This window comes from Eublepharis macularius, chromosome 15 (assembly GCF_028583425.1).
Source record: "Eublepharis macularius isolate TG4126 chromosome 15, MPM_Emac_v1.0, whole genome shotgun sequence".
Lineage (NCBI taxonomy): Eukaryota > Metazoa > Chordata > Lepidosauria > Squamata > Eublepharidae > Eublepharis > Eublepharis macularius.
Genome location: NC_072804.1, coordinates 46,523,549 through 46,548,198, shown reverse-complemented (window position 1 = coordinate 46,548,198; position 24,650 = coordinate 46,523,549). Strand labels below are relative to the sequence as shown.

General features: G+C 47.3%; 3 protein-coding genes across 4 annotated transcripts in view; 1 reads left to right on the top strand and 2 right to left on the bottom strand.

The window, feature by feature from the left end:
• LOC129343233 (retroviral integration site protein Fli-1 homolog) overlaps nt 1-3,296 on the top strand; it is a 36,348-nt gene extending 33,052 nt beyond the window's left edge. For both annotated transcript variants that reach the window (XM_054999338.1, XM_054999337.1), the window contains one exon: nt 169-3,296. In XM_054999338.1, coding sequence (XP_054855313.1) covers nt 169-683 — 515 coding nt within the window. In that variant the 3' untranslated portion in view covers nt 684-3,296. The remainder of the gene's footprint in view (nt 1-168) is intronic.
• Nucleotides 3,297-6,017: 2,721 nt separating this feature from the next.
• Nucleotides 6,018-15,770, bottom strand: RBM42 (RNA binding motif protein 42). Its single transcript, XM_055000087.1, has 10 exons — nt 15,611-15,770; nt 13,798-13,951; nt 13,126-13,213; nt 12,635-12,700; nt 11,764-11,924; nt 10,466-10,606; nt 10,089-10,295; nt 8,499-8,619; nt 7,325-7,519; nt 6,018-6,486 (listed from the first exon to the last, which is right to left on the bottom strand). The coding sequence occupies exons 1-10, from the start codon at nt 15,748-15,750 to the stop codon at nt 6,374-6,376; spliced, it is 1,386 nt and encodes a 461-aa protein (XP_054856062.1). The 5' UTR covers nt 15,751-15,770; the 3' UTR covers nt 6,018-6,373.
• A 2,050-nt stretch (nt 15,771-17,820) lies between these two features.
• Nucleotides 17,821-22,618, bottom strand: LOC129342841 (cytochrome c oxidase subunit 6B1). Its single transcript, XM_054998755.1, has 4 exons — nt 22,514-22,618; nt 20,542-20,657; nt 18,791-18,891; nt 17,821-18,061 (listed from the first exon to the last, which is right to left on the bottom strand). The coding sequence occupies exons 2-4, from the start codon at nt 20,645-20,647 to the stop codon at nt 18,008-18,010; spliced, it is 261 nt and encodes an 86-aa protein (XP_054854730.1). The 5' UTR covers nt 20,648-20,657; nt 22,514-22,618; the 3' UTR covers nt 17,821-18,007.
• Nucleotides 22,619-24,650: the final 2,032 nt, after the last annotated feature.

The window sequence follows — 24,650 nt, the reverse complement described above, 5'->3', positions numbered from 1 at the left end:
GCCTGTTGTTAGCAGTGCTGGCAGGGCTTGAACTGAGTGGCCCCTGCAATGTTGGCTCATAACACCCGCAGGGCCCACTCCATTTGGCTTGTTCCAGGCCCATTCCAACTTCCCTGTCCATGCTTGACCCTCCCCAGCTGCTAACCTGGTTCTCATCTCCCTGGGCAGGCAGCGGGCAGATCCAGCTATGGCAGTTCCTCTTGGAGCTGCTGTCAGACAGCAACAACGCCAGCTGCATCACCTGGGAAGGGACCAATGGCGAGTTCAAGATGACTGATCCCGACGAGGTGGCCCGGCGGTGGGGCGAGCGCAAAAGCAAGCCCAACATGAACTACGACAAGCTGAGCCGGGCGCTACGCTACTACTACGACAAGAGCATTATGACCAAGGTGCATGGCAAGCGGTATGCCTACAAGTTCGACTTCCAGGGCATCAACCAGGCCCAGCAGGGGCAACCGGGGGAGCCCGCCCTGTACAAGTACCACCCCACGGACCTGCCTTACCTGCCCTCTTACCACCAGCAAAAGGTGGGCTTCAGCCTTGGCCACACTGCACAGATGCCTGCCTCCCCTGCCGGCTTTTTCGGGGCACCCGGCCCTTACTGGAATTCCGGCAGCGGGAACCTGTACCAGAACCCCCCCGTGCCAAGGCAGGCGGGCAACCACTTGAGCTCCTTCTACTAGTCCCTTGACCACCTTGAGGGTTATGAAGCTACCTGGGACTTTGACCAGCCAGAAGATCTTCTTACACAAACACCAGTCAACCCCTTGGGACTGAGACTTTCTGTCTTATCCACCTGGAATAAAAGGGTGAGCGCATGTGTGCCAAAGCCACCCACACTTCTCCTGCCATACCACAAAGTCCTCTGCCCTTCACTGTTAGGATTCAGCACTAAAAAAATGCCCAATGGAAGGAAATGAAGACAGGACAGCCCAAGAGCCCCCAACCAAAGATTCCCTCTGGGGCCTCCTTCATAGCACCCAGACTGTGTGTCATTACATTATATAAGCACACATTGCACAACTTGCCTGCCTCTATAGGGTTCCAAGGAGAACAGGGCCCCTGGAATTTTGTCCTGAGCCACAAAACCACCAGTTCTACTATTTCGAGAGTGGTAGCCCTGTAAGTCTGTATTATCAAAACCAAACAGGAGTCTTCGGGCTCCTTAAAAACTAACACATCATTTAGCTTACACTTTTGTGAGCTAGACAGCCCACTTTATCAGTCTACAGCATCAGATGAACTGAACTTCAGACCATGAAATCTTATATGCTAGAGGAAAAACTAGTTCGTTTTTAAGGCGCCCCTAGGCTCGTGATTATTTTTGGATCTGATATTATCAGTGGCCTTAAGTTTGTGCTCATCAGAAGACAGATCTGGATAGTCTCCCCTTTCCCTGATAGTTCAGTTAAACATAATAGAACCCAGTGGGCCTGATCTCGTCAGATCTCAGAAGCTAAGCAGGGTTGGCCTTGGTTAGTAATTGGATGGGAGACCTCCAACGAAGACTAGAGGCAGGCAATGGCAAACCACCTCTGTTAGTCTCTTGCCATGAAAACCCCGCTAGGGGTCACCATAAGTCAACTACGACTTGAGGGCATTCTCCACCAAATATAATGCACAAAGACTGAAGCCAGACATCTTGCTTAACTACAACTAAAGAAAAATGTGCACAAAGCAGAGTTGCTTCCAGGTTTGCAATTATGCCTCATTCCTCCCCACGCCCCCCGTCTCTAAGAATTTGGGTTAAAAACTAACTCTGGTTACTTGTGGTGCTCAATACAGGCACATGGATTAACAGGGGTTAATTTTCCTTCCACTAACAAGAGATCCTAAACCATCCAGGCTTAGAAGCCGAGGCGGCCTAGGGGAACCACCTACTGGTCTACCGTTCTTTCTTTCCCCTTCTGCTTTGTTGATGACGTCTCTACCATATTCTGCTGCGTGCAGGTCACCAAGCCTTATCAATTCAGAGCAAGAGAAGAAACATGGAACAAGAGCAACTTTGAGTCTCCTGCAGGGCTTTTTTTCAGCTGGAACGCAGGGGAACGGAGTTCTGGAACCTCTTGAAAATGGTCACATGACTGGTGGCCCCGCCCCCTGATCTCCAGACTGAGGGGAGTTTGGATTGCCCGGGGGGGGGGCAATCTAAACTCCCCTGTCTGGAGATCAGGGGGCGGGGCCACCAGCCATGTGACCCACTGAGTTCCACCACCTCTTTTCCCAGAAAAAAAGCCCTGGTCTCCTGTAACATCTAGTTCTGCCTGGTGCTTTAAATCTTGAGATGAAAGCAGGCCTAACGTTTTTAATGTGCTGATGGTGGTTCAAAAATCACCTTGCTGCCTGGAAAATTCATACAGTTTTCTGTTCCGAAGTAAACACTTGGGGGAGGGGAAACGACTCTGCACGCCTCCTATGTATTGACAAGGAAAGCTGGTTGGGGTGGGCACCTATTGGCTAATACCTGTAACTCCACCAACTTCTCTTCCATTCCAATCCCCCAAGCTGTTTTGCAATTAAAAAAAAATGTTCTTGAATTTTTTTTTGTAAAGTGAAAGATGAAAATATATGCCTCGGACTGTATATATGTAGCTTTAAAATGTATTTTTAAAGGAAGATAGCCCTCTTATGGCAAGGAAGGAAAGACTGGAGCATGATCCAGCATGAACTGGCCTCTCAGACTGGAAGAAGGCAAGTTACAAAGTTGAGTTCACAATGCAGGTGTGACCGATGTTCCATCTGTCTTCACCCTTGAGTGCCTTGCCGGTAGATAACTGTTTTCCTCCAGTGGTTGCAAACCTCAAACATGACTAGGAGAGAACATTAAATTCAACAGAGCTCACTGACAATCTAGCAGTACATTCAGACTTGAGAGTGACCCTATTATCTTTTAATCTGTATGTGTCATAACAAACGGTACCCAGTGCGGGGTTTTCTTCTAGGAAAAATACAACCTTGCCTCTAAACAGGCTCTAGAGGTGATCCGATAAGGAAATATCTACTCTACCAACTTCTATCGGTTTTCTGTTGCTTTGGCTCTCCAAAGAATCTTGAGAATTCAAGATTTTTTTAGAGGCTGTGCGTTCTTTGTCGGAGAGCCGTAGTCACACCGTTTGCAAAACTACAATCTGCAGAAAAGTCATCACAATTCAAATTGTTCTAACTCCGTAGTGTAGCTTTATGAGAAGGTAATTAAGAGGTTACAGGCAGCTGCGGTGGTCCAGAACAAAATCTGAAAACAAAATCCACAGGATTCCTCTTATGAAAACCAACCACAATAAAACTGTTGAAACTTTCAGATTCTCCAGAGGCTGAGTGTCAAAAACACCAACAACCAAAGGGTGGGAGGAAAGATCTCTCATAGTAGATCCTTTCTGGATACGGAAGTGAATTTAGGAATTGCTAGAGAGCACTGACAGGAGGAGAAGGAAACTGCCAGCACACTCGTTTATCCTTAAGATGAACGAGTGCAAGGATATATTAAGCCCTGAATTGGCACTGCAGGAACACACAAATATTTGACATTACACTGAACACTTTGGCGGCACCGAAATGTCGTTTAACTTGACAGCTTGCAGAGTGTGATCCAAAGTCCCAGAAAGCAGGTTTATACTAACGTCAACAGACTTACAGCACAATCCTAAATTACTCCAGTCTAAGCCCATTGATTTTAGTGGGCTTAGACTGGAGTAACTCTTCTTAGGAAAGGTGAACTGTGCTTAGGACTGCAATGTTATTCTGTCTTGCTCGTCTCCTGGGCCCTTGGTGGCAATAGCACCCTGTAGCAAAGAGGGGGCTGTCCCTCTGTCAGCCGGGTGGAGCTTTGGCACGCCTGTCTTTGGAAGAGTTTTTTGAGTTGTTCTGTTGCTGAGACAAACCAGGGGCAGGTGCTATCTGCATACTTCTGAATTATATAGGAGGCTGGGCTGGATGTGATTGTTGGCAGGAATCTGGGAAGCTCCTTTATTCAAAAAAGAGGGTTGCACCAGGATACCAAGTTGGGTGTGCCAAATGACCCACCCAAAAATTCAGCTGTTTTTTAAAATTGCAGCATGACCTACAGGTGTAAGCAGACAATGACATTTGATTTCATGCTATGGAAAACAGCCTCGGCAGGTATTAGTGGATCACCCTCTGTTAAAGGCAAAGAAGCAGAAACCAGTTACAGAGTTGGCAACCTCTGGTTAAAAAAAAAAAGCTATTTCATACTGGTGCCCTAGTGCAGAGTTCTTGCCTTCAACAAGCAGTGATTTCTGAATTCTGCTCATTCGCAAGTCAATTCACACATTCCTAGGATTTAGCACTGGGGAAAGAATTCAACGTCCCTTGGAAGCGCTGCTTCCCACTTTTTAAACTTCTGCAATCAAGTTTCTAGTGCTTAAGGATTGAAACCACGTGGGCAATACTTCCTGAAATCTCAGGAGCTGATCGGGACATCCAGGGAGTGGGGCTCAGTCCCTAGGCGCGGTCCCTTGCTTTGCCTCCATGGCTAGCGGAAGCATTTTGCAGCGTGGGCAAATATACAAAAATCCCTCCACATGTATCATTGGGGCCCAAGGTATGGTTGGAAGGCTGACCCTCTGACAGCCTTGCTGAAGGTAAGCACGTTTGCTTAGGGCCTGGATTGGACTTTGCGGAGTGAAAGCATCCCACCAAAAGAGACCAGCGGATGACTGTTCCATTTTCCTTTTCTGCATTAAACTTTTTATTTGTAACTCTGCCTCCATTTGTAATATTCTTCACCAATTTTGCACAGGAAGATAAACAAACCGATAGAGGGAGGCTCGACTTACTCCATCCTGTCCCCCCCCCAAACTGCAAACTAGGGGAGGAGCTGTGGCTCAGTGGTAGCACATCTGCTTGGCATACAGGAGGTCAACCTCCAGCATCTCCAGTGGAAAGGATCAGGCAGCAGGTGATGTAAAAGCTCTCTGCCTGAGACCTTGAAGAGCCGCAGCCGGCCAGAGAAGACAGTACAGACCTTGATGCACTGAGAGGTCCAATTCAGTATCAGGCAGCTTCAAGTGTTCACTCAGTGTGCCGTCCTTGCACAGTTCTTGATTTAAACAGACCTTGGTGGTGAATACAGAGAATAAGTTTATATCTGTATTCCATTCTTTCTGGAGCTCAGGGAGACAGGAGCATTGCTCAGTTTGCCCTCTTCACTACCCTGGGAAATTGAGATCGAACATGGTGAATTTCAGCGCTGAGTGGAATTCAAGCCCAGCTCTCTCGGGTCCAATGCAACACTCTCCCTGCTGGTGTCAATTTTAACGTTACATTTTGCATGCATACGTTTGCCCAAGTCTCCTTCCGCATCAGCTGTCCCCACAAAGACAGGAAGGAATGAGCCCTGGTGAGGAGGAGGCGAAAGGCTAGATAAGGGCAAGCTACAGACTGGTCACAATGGCCGGCAATCTTTCCCCCCTCTTTCTGCAGCTCTCCTTTTTTATTTAGCCAAGGAGCTTCGTTCTTTGCGGCAACTGGTGTCTGACCCGCCTGCCTCCTCCCCTGCTGGGGTCAACGCTCCCACCTTCCTCTGCTTCTCCCATCTGCTTCCTACTCTAGAGGGGCTTTGAGCCAAAGCTGCCTTTCCTGTTTGTTCAGCCTTGGAACAATGCAGACTGCTTGTCTGGAGTGAGCCCAGCAGAGATACTTAGAACAATGAGCAGGTGGGCCGGCCAGTAACAGCAGCTCCTGTGGGCATTTCCCCCTTCCTCCTGTTTTGTTCTGTTCCCAATGCTTGCAAAAGAGCACACCTCTGCCCAGTAAAGCTGGCCTAAGGCACACGCTTCAAATAAGCGGGCACTTCAGTGATGTGTCTGGTGAAAAGGTGTTTCACACCTGGGAAAGAGGGCTGTGCTTAGCTCCTGCTCGAATGCATAGTCCTAGACGTGCAAGGAATTTGAACACACACCGAACAAGCAGAGATTTTTTCCAGCAACCTGAAACCAGAAAGGCCATGAGCCAAGGAAAAGAATTCAACACAGCCAGAGAGAAAATAATGGAAGCGGAAGTAGTAAGAAAAAATACAGACATGTTTATTGGCTTAAGACACTCTCCCTCCTCCCCCCTAGCCAAGTTGTTACACTCAGCGTTTCCCCCCAAAACAAAGGACTGTGGTCTCAGCGCTGAGCCCATTCAAACACTAAGTCCATAAGTGTTGCAAAGACGTGTTTGTGCACATACATCTTATGTAGGAGGTCAGCACTCAGCAGGCTAGCAGAGGAGCTGTGGGGAACTCAAGATCTCCTACCGGCAAAGCACGCCTGTGATCGGCTTCCTGCCCACCAGAGGGCAGGACTCAACAGCCCAGAGATGCCTGCTGGTTCCTTGCGTTACAGATCGAGGGTAAACTTCCACCTCCCTTAGGCTACCTCAGTCCCAACTTTTTCTTCTCCTTCTGTTTCTTGCGCACCACGTCGATGTTGCGGTCCTTCCACATGCTTTTGCGCAGCTTGATGGGCCGGCTGCCAACGTACTTTCCTATAGCAGGAACACAGAGATTTGAGGAAGAGGGGGGCAGTCAGACCTCCGTCACCCGGACTGCTCCAATGGATGGTCTGAATGGCGTGGTCTGGCAAGGCATGAACGAGCCTTGCAGAAACCTGGGCCTTCTACATATGGTCACTCCTCCTCTTCTCACAAACTAAGTAGTTGCCCATGCCCTCCTGCTGCTCTGCAAACCACAACTTACTGCTGTGTCTAAATGAGCAAACCTTCAATTTCATACTCTAGCAGGATTCCAGTCAGGGAAAATCAAGCCACAGAGTATGAGATGGGGCACCCTGGGCTGCAAACGTATTTGTGTGTTTATTTCACTGATATCTCCACTTCTCTCCCCAATGAGCACCCAAAGCGGCTTACATCATTCTCCATTTTATCCTCATAACAGATCTGTGCGGTGCATTAGATTAAGACTGTGTAACTGGCCCAAGATCGTCCAGCCAGCTTCCATGGCAGAATGGGGATGATAATAATAATAATGCCCACTCAAAGCAGATTACAAAGTTTGTTATTATTATCCTTACAAAATCACCCTGTGAGGTGGGTGGGGCTGAGAGAGCTCTGGAACAGCTGTGACTGACCCAAGGTTACCCAGCTGGCTTCAAGTGGAGGAGTGGGGAATCAAACCCAGCTCTCCAGATTAGAGTTCTGCGGCTCTTAACCACTACACCAAACTGGCTATCCCAGATCTTAGTCCAAAAGCCTAACTGCTACACCACGCTGGCTCTCTCTTTTCTGACTTTCCCCTGTAGGGACTGGCTAACTCTAACCCTAGACAGCCTAGGAAGCCAGCATTGCAGCCCATGTTGGGTCTCACCATTCATCTCCCGCATGGCACGGACGTAATCGTTGGGGTCCTTGAAGCTGACAAAGCCGTAACCTTTTGTCTTGCCAGTACGCTTGTCCCGGATTACTTTTGCCTTCAGGAAGGACGGGTAGCGGCTAAAGGCACGTGCCAGGATGTCGTCATTTACCTCGTTGCCCAGGTCCCCGCAAAAGATCCGGAAATCATCTGATATGAAGAAAGAAGGAAGTGTGCAAAACATGATGGAAGATAATTTTGCTGCCTTTGAACCTTTGCCTAGGAGCAAGTTTCTAGCAAGGAAGCTGTGATAACCCTGATCAAGCATGGGTGGGGGCGGGGGGTGAGCCTGAAGCAGAATTTCTAGCTGTCCAGGAAATGCTGTTCATGTCTTTTGCTCAGACATACTTTCTCTCCCCTTTAAATCCTAGTTCCCATAGTTTATACAAAAGCTTCAGAATTCAGTTTTACTGGATAGTGTGTGAATTAATTTTTCTGCCACATTATTTAGGGGGAGGCATGTTTAATAGCTACAGCAGGGGTCTGCAACCTATGGTTCCAAAGCCAAACATGGCTCAGCACAGAACCAAATGTGGCTCTTCAAAGAAAAGCCCCAATGAAATCTTTATATTAAGGTATATCGTAGTAGTAACTGGCATGCTAGGATAACCAGGATGTGAAGGGAATGGCAGGTGAAGATTTTTATGGTGCTGAAGGGATTCTTAGAGATGCTTTACAGAAAAGGAAATGAGAAAGCTGAGCAGCAGCCAGGAAGCCTAGTGCAATCCATGCACAGATTGTACCCATGTGCTGAAACAATTCTGCAGGGTGCTTCTGAATATATACTCATGATTTATTGCGAGTGTGTGCCGCTTCGTAATAAATGACTTGCCCTAACCAGTATTTGGGCCGTGGCAACCTTACAATGGTCAAACATGTCAACTCTCAATGGAACTGTCTCTTTTAAATTATGTAAATGCGGCTCTTTTATACTGGCTCTTTGTTAATTTCTTGCTCAGAACTGGGATGCAGTTTGGCTTTTTGATTATAGAAGACTGCAGAGACCTGGCTGTAAGCTGGGCTTTGGACATCCACCATTCAGGACAACTGACTCCAGGCTCAGGGGATGAACCGTGATTATCTTGTGTGACATTCTCACAGGTACCCGCTTAGCAGCCCAACCACTCACCAGCGTCCCATTCAAGGAGGCTGGGGTCCTCCCAGCAGGTGCCGGCTGCCGTGCGGATGCAGCGCTTCAGCTTCTCCTGCTTGGTTTTCTTCTTGTCCTCTGGCGTGTTTTCCACCACAGGCTGGCGTGGGAGCAAAGCGTGCTGATTAGCCTGTGTGCTGCATGACTACATGGATGGCTGAATCTTAAACCTTCCTCCTCAAAGGAGCTCAGGTGGATTGCAAACAAAGGCGAGAAGGCTGTGGCTTGGTGGTACAGCATCTGTTCGGCATGCAGAGGGCCCCAAGTTCAATCCCCAGCGTCTCCAGTTAAAAAGATCTGGTAACGGGTGATGTGAGAAACCTCCGCTGCCCGAGATCCTGGAGAACTGCTGCTGGCCCGAGCAGACAAGACTGACCTTGAGGAGCCAAGGGTCTGAGCCTGGGTAAGGTAGCTTCATGCGTGAGAACTATACACTGCCACAAGAGGACAAGGCAAAAAATGTGCATTGGTGGGTGAGAGAGAAATCTGCGAGGCCCGACCATCACCATTTAGTGCTCTCAACGATCCTGGGAGGTTGACAAAGCTTAAACATAGCTGCTTCCATTCCAAATGTGACCCTACCACAGTGAAATGTAAGATGATCCAAATGCTAATGCTACAATCCTCAGCATGCTTAATAGGCAGTAAATCCCATTAATGCAATACGGTTTACTTCTACGTACATGTGCTTAATCTTTAAGGATAAGGATGTCTCTCTGGGGACCAAGAATCAAGATTATCCATACTATGGTAATCCCCATTACTATGTATGGGTGTGAAAGTTGGACGGTGAAGAAAGCTGACGGGAACAAAATGGATTCATTTGAAATGTAGTGCCGGAGGAGATTTTTGCCGTTACCATGGATGGCCAAAAAGACAAATAAGTGGATTCTAGATCAAATCAAGCCTGAATTCTCCCTAGCAGCTAAACTGACAAAACTGAGGCTATCGTACTTCATTATAACATGACAAAATTCACTGGGAAAGTCAATAATGTTAGGAAAAATGGAAGACAGCAGGAAAAGAGGAAGACCCAAAATGAGATGGCTGGACTCAATAAAGGAAGCCACATCTTCCGGTTTGCAAAATCTGAGCAGGGCTGTTAATGATAGGACGTTCTGGAGGTCTTTCATTCATAGGGTCACCGTAAGTCAGAAGTGACTTGAGAGCACTTCTCTCTCTCTCTCTCTCTCTCTCACACACACACACACACACGCACGCACACACGCACGCACGCACACACGGACGCATGCAAGCTTAGTATTTTTCTTTCACCTCTCCTGACATTAACCCTTCCATACCTCTCACCATGAAATAAACTCCATTCCAAAGGGCCAGGTCTGTTGACAATACCCCCTAGCTCAGCATTTGAGAACATGATTTCCACACAGAGGGTCCTAGGATTACACCCCTGACAACTTTAAAGGTTTCAGAGTCCTCCTGGCCCCTGATTTTTCTTCTCACAAGTCTCTGCATTTCCCCCTGCCCCCTTCAGCAGACCGGTTGTGAGCAAACATGAATCCTCAAGCTGGACACTAAATCATGTGGGCAGTATCCATTCCTTCTTACCTCAACAGGTACGAAGCCAGAGTCAGCCCCTCGGGGGCGCTTCCCTCGTGCGGGTGGTGGATCATGTGCACGTAGCGAAGGGAGCCGACCCAGGTCTACCAGCGGAACAGGCTCCACTTCCGGCATGCTGGGACCAATTACAGGCTCCTCTAGCCCGGCTGGCTCTTTCTCCTCTACCACAGGAGGCGGGGGCTCTCTATGCTCCTCCTGTAGGAGGACAGGAAAAGGCTGTGGCACCCAGGAGCAGGTGTTCCTCAGAAGCTTGCCTAAGGAACGGCCCACCACAGGAATCTCAATTGTGCACCCTCCCGCATCCCAGGGCTAGGCCTACAAAGGATTCACCTGCAGGACGCTGGGATGTCAGTACTGTCACTAACCTCTTGCTTCTTCACTGGCGGGGCAGAATACACTGTAGGAGCTGCCTGGATAACGGTGGGGTTCACTTTGGGAGGTGCCACAACAGGCCGAGGAACAGGCACCAGCGGAGCCAGAGGACCGACAGGAATCCCTGGGCCAACCTAGCAGTCAGAGAGCAGCGAGAAAGTTGTCAATCAGGGAATTACAAACTCACATCACTGCCTGACCAATGTCTCCAACCTACTGGCTTTCTGATGCTACCCAGACGGATTCATTACAAATTCCTCTTGCACGTAGTTTGGAAGGTTTAATACAGGAGGCAGATGATGGGTTTTCTGGCCCAGAGGTAAAGTCATGTAAGGCCAAGCGCCCAAGTCAACAATATAGGAAGCATACAGTCAGTCAGGGGTCATCAGCCAACAATTTAAGAACTGCGGCGTCAAGTCTGTTCTGGATGAGACTGGACTCCTCTTAATAAGGAGGTTTGTCACAGAACATCCTTAGCCAATCTAGAAAAAGAGTGTCAGCCTGCAGCACTTCCTGGACAGGCAAACCTGGCCACCATTACCTCTATTCTGATCCAATCCACGTTAGGCGATCACAATGCACTGGAAGACAGTCCAGAAGCTGCAACTGATGCAGCTTCCATCAGCGCAAAATTCAACAGGAACTACAGGAGGACACATCTTGCCCGAACTACTCCAACAGTGCAAACCTATGCAGAGTTATTCAAACCTAAGCCCACTGAAAGCATTGGGTTTAGACGGGAGGAACTGCCTAGGACTGTGCTGCAAAAGATGCCTACTGGCTGCCAACTTCCTTTTGGTCACAATGCAAAGCACTGACCGTTAAGACCCTAAACAATCTGAAACCATGCTGTTTAAAAGACTGCAATGCTTCCATGTGCATTTCCTGCTCAGTTAAGATTACCTATAGGAGCTCTGATTTTGTGTGCTGCCACCTTCAGGGCACGCTAGGTGTCAACCTAGATTTAATGCTGCTGGTTGGGGGGGGGGAGTGTTTTGCCATTGATCAATTATTTTATCATTTCTGTACTTTATCTAGAATCCTGAGTGCTGAGCAGAGGGAACAGAAGCATTTTAAATACAAATACTATCCCTCTTCCAATCAGCCTCTGCATTCCCCTCTGCACCCCTTTGTCATAAAATGCTAAAGTTCAAATCTATCATCTTTTGATTCAAATCTATCTCAGGCACATGGGGAGCAATGACCCGTCTCGGCATAGAAAGAAAGGCCAACCCAGCCGGCATCACCCTGCCCAGCTCATGCCAACCTGTCCTCTAACAATGACACTTACAGGCGGACCAGGTCTCATGGGCCCTATGCCTCCAAGAGGTGGGCCAGGAGCTCTCTGCATTGGTGGACCCATCAGCATCGGTGGACCCTGGGGACCTGGCATGGGGGGGCCCACCATGGGCTGGTGATGAGGAGGCCGCATTGGCAGGGGCCGGGGACCACCTGGAAAGAGATTGGGAAATTAGTAAATGAAGAGGCAGTGATACCCAGCATCTGTAACATTAGCCAATTGTGGTATCATGATATATTTTAATGGACGTTTCTGGTTTTATTCTTTGCCAAGGAGCCATGTGATTAAGCTGAGAATAAGTTTGAGTCTTGACTTCATCATGAACTGAGTAGTTCAGAAAAGCCCCTCAACTTGAAGCCCACCACCATCTGGAGTACAGATCTACTTTACAGAGATGACAAGATAACGTATTTGAGGCATTTTGCCTATTCAAAATCTTAATAGAAACACAATTTTTGGTATCCTTGGGCTGAGACGGGTTAGAAATTAAATTAAAAACCATTTTGGTCAGAAAAAAAGTAGACTTTATGTATTTAAGCACTGTTGTTCACACTTGTCTGGAAAAGAGAACAAGCGAGTGGGAATGAATGTTGGGTTCTCCCACAAACTCGAGTTAAATCCTTCAAAAGACTTTGGGGTTTGTCTAGCCTAATCCTCACTGGCAGCAGCTCTCCAGGGATTTCAGGAAGAAGGATTTGCCAGCCATATTGCCAGAGATCTTTAAAAAAACCTGGGAGATACTAGAAACAGAACATGAAACCTTTGGCATGAGAAGCGTTTCACAAGACCCTCTGGGGTGGACTGAATTCATAGCGTCTCGCCCTTGCAGAAAAGCAAGTGAAAGAAACAAAACAGAACTTACCAGATCTTTGCAGGACATGAGGCACAAAAGTCGGTCGGAGGATTGGGGGCCGTTGAGGGGGAACAGCTGAAAGGCAGGTACAAAATTCAAAATCCAAATGCAACCCCTTTTGCCACCACCTCACATACAGCATACACATGATCTCAATATAGAGGACTGTGGGGTATTTTTTTTTTGTCTTAAAAGTGCCTTCCCAAATTAGAAAAATGGCACATAGGCATGAAGCCTGCTCCTTTGATACAACAACTGGGAAAAATGGTCACTTCTGCAGGCATTTTCCGCAACAGTGTTCAGTTCAATCACTAAAGGTGGGCGCGTATATTTCCAGAGCCTCCTCTGCCATTAAGAGGTGAATAAACTACCTCCCTGTCCCACCTTCAAGCAGACCTGTGGATTTTGGTAGTTACAGATAAGAGGAAAAACAAGCATACTGGCCTAGCTAGGTGCTTTGGGAACCTAGCTATGTAGCAAAGGGCCACCCAAAGGCATACCTGGGCCTACAAATGGTACTGGAGGAGCCACAATGGGAGCTACCACGGTTGCAGCTGCTGCTGCTCGGGCTTCCAGACTCTGTTGGACCTAGAGGAGAAAAGGAAAAATCCCAGTAAGAATGGTGACAGATAGTGTCAAGTGCTGAGAGATTTGCACTGCTGAGAGGCTTGCACTGCACCAGATTATCTATTTCTCAAGCAGAAATATTATACAGCACCGCAACATTAAGACATTAAACCTGAAAACCTGTTCCTTTTGCTTCTGCCAGAGTGGGAGAGTAACACTGTCCCTCCAGTCTGAGAACCTCAAACACATATACAAAGATCCAGAGGAGTTAGCCGTGTTAGTCTGTAGTAGCAAAATCAGAAAGAGTCCAGTAGCACCTTTAAGACTAACCAATTTTATTGTAGCATAAGCTTTCGAGAATCAAGTTCTCTTCGTCAGATGCATGATACAAACTCTGACGAAGAGAACTTGATTCTCGAAAGCTTATGCTACAATAAAATTGGTTAGTCTTAAAGGTGCTACTGGACTCTTTTTGATGAAACACATATAGTCTTTATTTCTACCTCCAAAGTCAAGACTGCCACCTCACCTAAGCCAGACTTCAAAACTTCTACTGAAACCAGCTTTCAGACTTGCAAAGTAAATGCCCCAAATAAGCTTCTCACCTGTTGGTAAGTGTTGGTGGCAATGATAGGACGGATGACAGGGACAGGTGGCACCGCAGGCACGGCTGGCACTGCCAGGGCGACTGGGACAGCCTCCACCACAGGAGTCACAGGAGGTAAGGACACTGGAGCTCCCAGAACCTCCTGTTCAAACCTGTAAATAACACCACATCATTGATATTGCAGTTCAGAGCACTACGCGGTTTCAGCAACCTCAAAAAGCAGATCGGTACTGATTGTCTGACCTGCAGTTTCAATTATATATTTTCTGTGTGGGTTATATAACATTTGTATTTACACATATTTTAGTGACTGTCAGCCTCTGAATAGGTTGGCTGGGGAGATCCCCACTTGATACCCTTATTTATTTTATTTATTTATTTGATCTAATTTATAGTCCACAAGTAAACAACATAATAGTAAACAACATAATAAATACATATAATAAAAGCATACAATAAAATGCACTAGTAGCAATCATAAAATATTGCAATAGAACATCTTAGAGCAGCATATATTGCATCCCACATCTCAAACATCATTGTCTGCCACATATGAGATATGGGCTGAGTGAAGAACAGTTCCGTTGTGTCTCCTACTGAGTTCATGGCACAGGTGGGGTGTGAAATGGATGAATGATCCAGTTGATAATCTCAGGTTCCACTACGCACTACAATGAGAGGAAGTGGCAGCAGCCCAGCAAAACAAACTCCACATCTTGAGGACCTGTGGCTTGAGAGCTGTGGCTGAAGATAATAAGCAGGTTTGCTCAGTGCCTGGATGGGACTTTGCAGAGTTAAAGCATCCCACAAAAAAGGCCAGCAGACGACTGTTCCATTTTTTCTTTCTGCATTAAACATTTTATTTGTAACTCTGCCTCCGTTTGTAATATTTTTCACAAAATGAATTATGCCCAGGAAGAAATACAAAGCAACAGAGGGAGGTTTGATTTACTTCTTCAATCCCCCTTCATAAAACAAAGACCAGGGGAGGGGATGTGGCTCAGTGGCAGAGCATCTGCTTAGCCTGCAGTAGGTCGCATGTTCAATCCCCAGCATCTCCAGCCAAAAGGATTAGGTTGTACGTGATGGAAGACCTGAACCCTGAAGAGCTGCTGCCAGTCTGAGTAAACAAAGCCGACTTGATGGGTCAAGGGTCTGACTTGGTGGAGGACAGCTTCACACGCCCCAGTGAGGATTACAAAGGGGAAATCACATTGGGGTGTTGTGGCAAACTAAAGCAGGAGACCTGCAGCACCCTGAAGTCTAATGGCATTTATTTTAACGCGAGTCAAGCACACTTCCTCAGATAGATAGGCAAAGCGGAAATTGTGCAGAGAAACCACACATCTGTGTGAAGAAGTGTGCTCGACTCACAGAAGCTCATATCAAATCAAAATGGATGTTGGTCTTTAAGGCTCCCCTAGATTTTTTTTTCTCATATGTCCCAACACAGCCCACCCTCCTGCTGCCGAGCACAGCATCCCTCAACAGCGTCCTGGGCTCCCCTTGCCCCCAGGTGAGGACTGCCAAGCGCCAACTCCTCACTTTCCCTCTGAGCATGCGAGAAGTGAAACCCGTGTACGGTTACCAGCTCTAGGTTGGGAAACTCCTGGAGATAGGAGGGTGCAGCCTGAGGAAGGGCTCAGCAGGGGAGAATGCCACAGTCCACCCTCCAAAGCTGCCATTTTCTCCAGGGGAGCCGATCCCTGTCGCCTGGAGCTGAGATGTGATTCCAGGAGATCTCCAGTCCCCACCTGGAGGTTGGCAAAATCGCCCTCCCCCCGAAAAGCGCCCCCACAGGAACTCCTTACAGCGCCATCTCGGCCTCCATCTCCTTCAGCCGCTCCTCCCCGCTCTTCGCACCTCCCCCGACGACCGTGGGGCCTTGGCCCGGTTTCCCCCCGGGCACCCCGGGGGGCCCTCCCGGCGGAGGAATCGCAGGAGCCGCCATAGCAGTAACTCCTCCGCGGCCTGCCGCCTCAGAAAACTTCCGGCGCGCTCCTATGACGTCTCAGAAATTTTCCGGCGCCTTTCATCCCCTCCTTTGTCTGTAGAGATAAAGCAATGAGACGTTGCCTAAACTTCCGGCAAAAATGTGCGGCGGGAAGTCGGCGTCGGCGTCCCTCTGTGGGACGCGCTAAGCCTCGACAGCTCCGCGGTGAAACTCTTCGAGGGGACTCGATAGGTTACCGGAATCGTTAAGACGCAACTTTAGCTTAACTCTTTGCCTAATTCATTCTTTTTTCCCCCCTTGCCTTTGAGAAGTTTCACAGCAGGGCTTCCCTGCATCCTCATTGGCTGATCGAGCTGCAGGCAATGCTGTAGAGGCAGAGAACGCACAGGCAGCCGATTGCTTTCAAAAGCAGGATTTACCTGGTGCAGCCATCGTGCACGAGTTATTCGTTAGGACTCCCCCAGCCCTCTTTTTTGGTCTAGCTCCTTGTGAATTTCCCACCAACACAACCATCCTGGTAGGCAAGACTCCCCAAAAAGTTAGATGAAAAGTATGAAGGGTACTTCATACTTTTCTGTGCAGCACAGTCCAATTCATGTTAAGCCAGAAGCCAGCCCCTCTTCATTATTTACTTACTCCCCAGCTGTATCTGAAGAAGGGAGCTCTGACTCCTGAAAGCTTCTACCCTGAAAATCTTGTCGGCCTCTAAGGTGCCACTGGACTCCGAATTCCCCAGTAAACGTGCAGAGGCCAGCCTTAGTCTGGTGTGCTCACCGACTTACACGTACTGGAAAGGCAGTTTCAGGCAGGTATTTATGTCAGTCTACAGTAGAACAGCAGAATTTGACTCCAGTGGCACCTTAGAAGCCAACAAGAGCCTGTCTGACGGGGAGGGCGTAATAAAGTGTAATAAAATTAATAATACATTTTTAGGGGATAAGCTTTTGGGAGTTTGTATCTGAAGAAGGGAGCTTTGTTGCAGACTCCTGCTTGCGTCACCACCACAGTATATTAAGATCAGTGACGTTTCAAAGCTGGCAGGATCCTTCACACTCTACAACTGGAGACTTGCTGAGAGCAGTGGTACAGAGATCGCTGAAAAAAGGTTAAGCACTCACAAAATTGTGAAGGCAGGGAGCAGGACATATGACAAGTACATAGGACTGATACAGTTTTGTAGTGTAGATCTCTATGCTCATTGTGTTCTCGGTTCATTATTTTAAAAAAGTCCACCTTAGTTCAAGACCTAGCTCACTAGCTGAGAATGTGTACCTTAACTCATGCACCTGCAGAGGGCAAGACCCAACCCTCCCAGTCCCCTTTGACATTAAAGTAGGTAACAAGCGTAATCTCTGCTCTTTATATCTATGTAGCAACAGAATAGTTGCAGTGCAGCCGCTGGCTGGGGGTGGGGGAGTTGGTGATATGAGGCTCTAAGAGAAAAAAAGAGGAAACAGAAGGAAACCCCACCCCAGCTAAGACCAAGTGAGTTTAATAGCCATAGAAGAGAGCTATCTCCCCACTCCCCACTACTGAACCACAGCAGACTCAGAATAAGTACATCCGTAGTACCCCGCTGCTCCAACCTGATTTTAGAAAAACTAACCTCAGTAAGTTCGTTTTGCTCCAATAATTGCCCTGCATTAGAATCGAAGATGTCCGATTCTGTTACACTTGGAATGGCAGGGCCGGATTAGTAACCAATCTACACATTCTTGCCTCAGGATCTATGCAAATTTCCCTTACAAACAGATGTTTGGTGTGGGTGTAAAGACCCAGGAGGAATTTCAGCAGCGGTCCTCAAAATTTTCCCATGCTAATCAGCATCAGCTGAGATGAGGGACCCTGCGGCAATTATCTCTAGTTCCAAACTAACAAGCACTAAGGATGTTCTTTGTACAAAGATGTTTATCTGGGGAGGGGGGGGGAGTAGCAGGCAGTAACTTATTCGCAAGCAGGTGTGCCATGGACCACTGAATTACGAGGCACGCCACCCAGCGGGAACATGCTGCTATGGCGAATGGCTCAAAGAGCTCATCAGTCAACCCCATTATAAACAGACAAAACTACAGTTTTTATCCCTTTAATGAGAATTTGCAAAGTCCAAGACTCTGCACTGTCACATGATGCTGGACTTTCAAGACAGACAAAAGCCAGAAAGGTGATATACTTCAGACAATCCTTCAGAGTCACCACAGAGAAGGGACTGCAACGTCCTGAGGATGAGGAAAGCAATCTGGCAGGCATAAGACAATCAGATCTTGCCAGGAAAAGTCCCCTCTTCTATACGTTCATCCCAGGCAGTGACCTGAAAGAGACCAGGAGTTTCGTTGAATTAGCAATCCAATCTTCAGAGATTATTTAGAGGCGAAGTGGCTACGAGTGAGGAGGACTGCCCATAGAAACCTGCAAGTTTCATTTTAGGACTGCACAAAAAACTGTCCATAGAAACCTGCAAGTTTCAATTTTTTTTTTTAAAAAAATCCGTTTTAGTTTTCATGGTCATAAGAACAGTTTTAAAAAACACAAAAGCAAATGCAGACGGGGGCCTGCAGAAGGATCCCCTGTTCAGGATATAGGTCATCATGAACAAAAGTCCTCTCCTACCTTCATTGGCCCCACAGATGTTGCTTTAATTCCCCCTCAATAATCACACTCTCTCCCTTTGCATATTTATCGGAATAGTCTAAACGATGGAAAGCCCCCAGGACTTGCTTCCCTCTAGGTGAAGGTCACAGTTCACGCAAAATACATAAACCTGCCTATTTTTCACCGAATCATTTGAGCAAATAAAGTCTTTTATCTTTAAGTAAATGCATGAATGGATCTGGCCTGAAGCTGCATGTCTGTATGAGAAGGGGTCTTATATGACACAGCCACAGCAACTCCTCCCCCTTACACCAAACCCAGATGATGCGGAACCCCAGAACATGCCAAGCCCCAACTTCTGTCGGTCCCCTCTTTCCCTGAAGCCCCACTTTATCACTCCCTTTCACACCCCTCTGCTTGCTAACAAAGCCTGGTCTTAGTTACCTACCCAAGAAGTAGGGCAAAGGGACGTGTATACTCTTTTGTACCACTGGCAAATATAAGGATCTCCTCCCTTGGCTGCCATGGCTTTCTCACAGCGATGGAAATCTGCAGAGAGAAACATTTTGTGACTGCAAGGAAGCAGTCCGGTGCCACAGAAGTTCTCAGCAAGGATCCATGTGTTGTACTCTAACAATACAACTGTAGCTTTTAATTTCAAATTATTTATTTCAAATTTCATTTAAACCATCAGCAAAACAAGGAGCAATAAAGTGGGTTTTTTTTACACAGAATAAGACTTGTTTTAAAAATAAACCATTCGTTCAATGAACACCAAATGCTTTCTGAAGGAGTACTGCCTTTGCCTAGAGCCAAACGGGCAGCAGAGATGGGGAGGTGCAGCTCACCGGTAGAGCATCAGCTCATTGGTAGAGCATCATCCCGGAAGTCCCAAATTCAATCCCTTGCGCTCCCAGTTAAAAGGATCAGGTGGTAGGGTTATGCAAAAGACCTCCAGCCGAGCCCCCGGAGAGCTGCTGCTAGTCAGAATAGACAATTCTAGCCTTGAAAGATCAAGGGTCTGATTCGGTGTAAGGCAGCTCCATGTATGTTCTTGTAAAAACAGTGGAGCTCCCAGAAGAGGAGTTCCCTAAGCTGGTGCCACCATCCTATGCAACCATCAGCCACACATCAGATGGCAGGGACACATGGAGCAGGATGTCTAGGGACGATCACATGGGTGCTGATTGCCCTTTGTATGTTTTTTTCTTAGTAATCAGCAGTAGAGACACTGAGGTGTGAACACTCTGTTGCATTTTTCTATCGTGTCCATTCATTGGCTGATGTGTAGGTCGCCTTGGATTGCTGGGTGTGTGGCTGAAGTTTCGAAAAAGGAAATGCATTTTCAAGAGTATTCTGAAGGCAGCTTGGCTGGACCTGGTTGGATTTCTTGACAGACCATTAAAAGGCAAAATAACTGGATGTTCCTAGGGCTTTGGGAATGTTTAGTTTGGAGAAGAGGAGGTTGAGGGGGGACATGATTGCTCTCTTTAAATATTTGAAAGGCTGTCATTTGGAGGAGGGCAAGGAGCTGTTCCAGTTGGCAACAGAGGGTAGGACCCGAAACAATGGGCTTAAATTACATGCACAAAGGTACCGACTGGATATTAGGAAAAACTTTTTCACGGTCAGAGTAGTTCAAAGGTGGAGTCAGCTGCCTAGGGAGGTGGTGAGCTCCCCCTCACTGGCAATTTTCAAGAAGAGGCTGGATGAATACTTGTCAGAGATGCTTTAGGCTGATCCTGCACTGGGCAGGGGGTTGGGCTAGATGGTCTGTATGGCCCCTTCCAACTCTATGATTCTATGATTGTCTCATTTTATCTTCAGGTTCGATAAATGTCCAATCCCAGCTTTTTTTTTTAAAGAATTTTTATTGGATGGGTTTACAAACATACACATAAAAATCATTATCATTTTTCACCCCATTACATTTTCCCCATCCTTCCCCCCTTTTCTAGTGACTCCCAGCAGTTTTCCATACCCAACTTAATCTAAAAAGTATATCCTACCAATCCCAGCTTTTTAAAAAGGCTCCCACCAGCATTATTACAAAGTGTACAATACTGCAAGTCAATAGTTTAGAAGATCAAACTTCCTACAAGAAAAAAAAAATAAGAAGACTATTTCTTTGGCTTTGGACAACATAAAATTAAAAAGCCTCATGAGGAATGAGAAACTGAAGGGTAACTATATACTCACCAAGGTAGTTCTGCCAGCAATTGCGTGTTTGGTTTTGGTTAGGGAACCTGCTATCAAAGGGAGCTGTTTTATAGTTTTCCAGCTTGCTTGTGATGCTTTCAGACATTTTATCTTTCCTGAAATGATATATGAAGTTCATAAAGAGAAAACAATCATAGCACAGCCCTCAGAAGATAACCTCCCCTGAGAGATTGTGTTTCCTGGTGGTATTTATATCCTCAAGTCGAGTTCCAGCAACTGGATGTCCAAAAGGTCCAATCTGAAAAGTACACTGCTGCTAAGAAGCCAGTACCAATGGAGATACAGTAAAGAAATGCATTAAGATTGACTACCCCTCACCTTCAACATTAAAAACAAAGGTCAAAACCCAAACACTTAGGGCATGGGCATTTATATCACAGGATTTAGTGCTTGCCTCTTCTCACAAACTGGTGCCACATCACCAACCAAAAATTACAGATGCATAAATATTGGAGCCGATGAAGTAAAGAGGCTGAGAGAACAGGTTGCGATCTAAGAGATTACTGGTTCAAACCATATCCACAAATTCACTAGGTGGCTGTAAGTAAGCTGATCTATCTCAGTATCAGCCACTCACCTGCAATATGGAATAATGCTGGCTTATCTCACAGGGCTGATGTTAGTATAATTGTGATAAGGTGTATGAAAGGGTTTGAACATTAGAAGTATTATGTACTGTAAAATTCTAAGCATTATAATTACAACTTCTCTTTACCATGAATTCTTGCAGCATCAAATATGCTGGTCTGAAAAGGAGTCAACTCATTCTGAGCATAATTCTAAGAATACTGCACAAGGCACACCCTGAAGCAAGAGATGTCACAGAGGGTAGCATCCAAGAATTTTGCTCCAGCCAAGCTACAAAGTACAGTTTCTTTTCCAGACGCAAAAACCTCTTACTCTAGCAGCTCTTATATGAGAATTTTGTCATCTGCATCAATTATTATGGGGTTCAACTCTTTAACCTCTTTAAAATAGGTCAGGATGCAGGAGGTAGGGTACATGTATAGGAATTAAACCAAACGCTTACACCAGTCCTGTATGCGAGGCAACTCACATCATCTCCCTCCTACATCTCCCTATGAAAAGGCTTACACCAGCACTATTAGGCAGGCCACTTGCACTGTTGGCATCATGCACCTATAAGAACATGTACACCAGCCCTGTAAGGCAGGCCACTCACATTCCTATCATTTCCCTGAGAATGTCACTTGCATTGCTACCATCATTGCGAGAATGCTTACACAGCCCTGTAAAGTAGGCCATTGCACTGTTACCATCATGAACCTATAAGGATGCCACTCATACTGCTACCTTCATTATGAGAATGTTTACACCAGCTCAGTAAGGTAGGCCACCTACACTGTTATTATAATCCCTCCCCTACCAGACTGCTTACAACATCCCTGTAAGGTAGGCCATTTGCACTGTTACCATCCTGCACCTATGAAATGCTTACACTGGCCTAATAAGTTAGGCCATTTGCACTCTATCATGCACCTATGAGAATGCTTACAACATCCATGTAATACAGGCCATTTGCACTCTTACCATCCTGCATGTAGAAGAATGCCTACACCAGCCCTATAAGGTAGGCCACTTGCACTCTTACTATCATGCACCTATGAGAATGCTGGCACCGGCCCTGTAAGGCAGGCCACTCGCGCTGCTGCCACATCTCTTTACGGGAATGTCACTTGCATTCCTCCAGCCCCCCCCCCCCACTTGCAGCAGAGGCGAGATTTGGGCTCCCCGGTTCAGCCTCTGGCGCACTGCGACTGCGCCGCCCTCAGGGGCCCATTACAGGGCTGAGCTCCGGCACTTCGTGCGGGTTCCCGGGCTCAAAGCCGGCAGGACGGGCTGGGAGAGAAGAGACCCAGCCGACGTCTCAGGAGGCCGCGCCAGGAGCCCCGGGCCGCTGTTTCCCACGCCCAGGCCGGCCCTCCCTCACCGCAGCGACGACGGTCGAGCGCCGGCCTCAAAGTGACTTTCACCCACAGAGCAGCCGCGGACAAACCGGATCCAGCGACAGCGGGGAAAGGAGTGGCGCCGGAAGAGGCGGGCACCAACACCAGCCGTCCGTTAAGGGAACTTCCGGTTTCTGGGAGGAAACGCTTTTTCTCCCCGTCCCAATGCAAAGAGCCATAGAGGTGACAATGGCCAGAGCGCCCCAGGAGGAGTACGCTGGTCGAAAGAGGCTTTCCGTCGTTGCGACACTCCAGCCGTCCTTTAAAAATCTCCCTGGTGAAGTGCGCAGGATTGGCCTCCGCCCTCCTTTGCAAGGCCGCTCCCGGAAGTTCCTTAAACATTTTCCATAGATCTTAATAATCATAATCATAATGCATCTGACCAAGAGAGCTGTGGCTCTCGAAAGCTTATGCTACAATAAAGTTGGTTAGTCTTAATAGTGCTACTGGACTCTACTAATAATCATAATGATGATGATGGAGATTGTTACTGTATTTTCATTTTATTATTATTTCGTGATTATTGTTAATGATGGTTGCTATTATTATTATCATCTTGATATCTTAAAATATTTGGGGTGATACCATGTCAGTTTGGAATAATTATAATAATCATATTTATATGTTTGTTTATAGTCTTTTCTCACTGAGACTCAAGGCTGATTACACAGCGCAAGTGAATACGTCATCAAAAGCTAGGACATTCACGGCACAATTTTTTTTAAAAAAATTAATTTTGTAAAGCAGTATACAAAATTCAACCAATTTGTTTCACTAGCAGTTGAGAGAGGCCTGTTTTCAGGGTACCTGATTGGACTCAATTTGAGGTAGGATTCTGCACAATCTAACCAGAAATGGGCTTCCAATCCCAGGACATAGAGAACTAGGGTTGTCAACCTCAAGGTGGGGCCTGGAGATCTCCCAAATGACAACTGATCTCCAGACCACAGAGATCAGTTCCCCTGGAGGAAATGGCAATTTTGGAAGGTGGGCTCTGTGGCATTATACCTTCCGGAGGTTAGGGTTGCCAGAAAGTTTTTTTTAAAATACTGCGCACAGGGGCTCCGTGGAACTCACTATAGCGCTCTCAGGCCCAGCATGATGATGTCATGTCTGGAAGGGATGCCATTGCCCCGGGTTATGCAGGCCCACAAGGCCCTCAGTGGTAGGGCTGCATAGCCAAGGGCCAGTTGTGGGGAGACAGCCTGGCTAGCTCAGCCCTCTCAGGGGTGCACCCCTTAACAGGAAATGGAGAGACAGGGGCGCTGTGGGCCCAGCCTATGAGCTGTGCTGACCCCTGGGCCAAGTCCAGTCGGTTCTGCTGCAGGTGGGCTGGCTTCCTGTGTGCCATGCTGCTCCCTCCCTTTCCTGGCCAGCTCAGACCTTCATTGACGGAGTGGAGAGACAGGGGTGCTCTGAACCTGGCCAAGTCCTACTAGTTCCATGACTAGTGCGTGCAGCACTGTTCCCTCCCCTCCCTCACCTTTCACTCCTTCCTCCCCTCCAGCCTGACTCCAGGTGTCCAGTTTTTTTAATCCATTCCCCCCCCCCCCCGGAATAGTCCAGCAAAACACTGAACTGTCTGGGTGACAACCGGACACCTGGCAGCCCTATGTGAGGTCCTTCCCCTCCCCAAATTCTGCCCTCCCCAGAACATTAAACCATAATAATAAATCATGTTATCAGAAAGATGAGAGTGCCTTTGACGGTCTGTGTTCAGAGGCCCTTTTTTGGCTCATCTGGGACACATCATCAACTTTCAATGGATAACTACCATATCAGAAGCATGGTAGTGTTGCTGAACATGCAAAAAGCTACCTGGAATAGATACCCAAACACTTGGTACAACATCCAGATTTGGTTCTGTAGTGGGCACATCATATCACATAGGACATGAACGCAAAACAGCACCAGTTTTCACCCACCCAGATGCACAAATGGGAAAACAAAAAATTTTCTGCCTTTTTGCCCTCTCAGTGAGCCACACCTCAGGCTCCTCAAAGTGCGCTTTGGTCCACGCAATCTTTCCCCTCGTGGTGCTGGGTTAGTCCAAAAACCTACCTGCTCTACCAACTGGTTTCAGGCAATTGTTCCAGCAAGTTATGAAGGCAATTGCCTTCC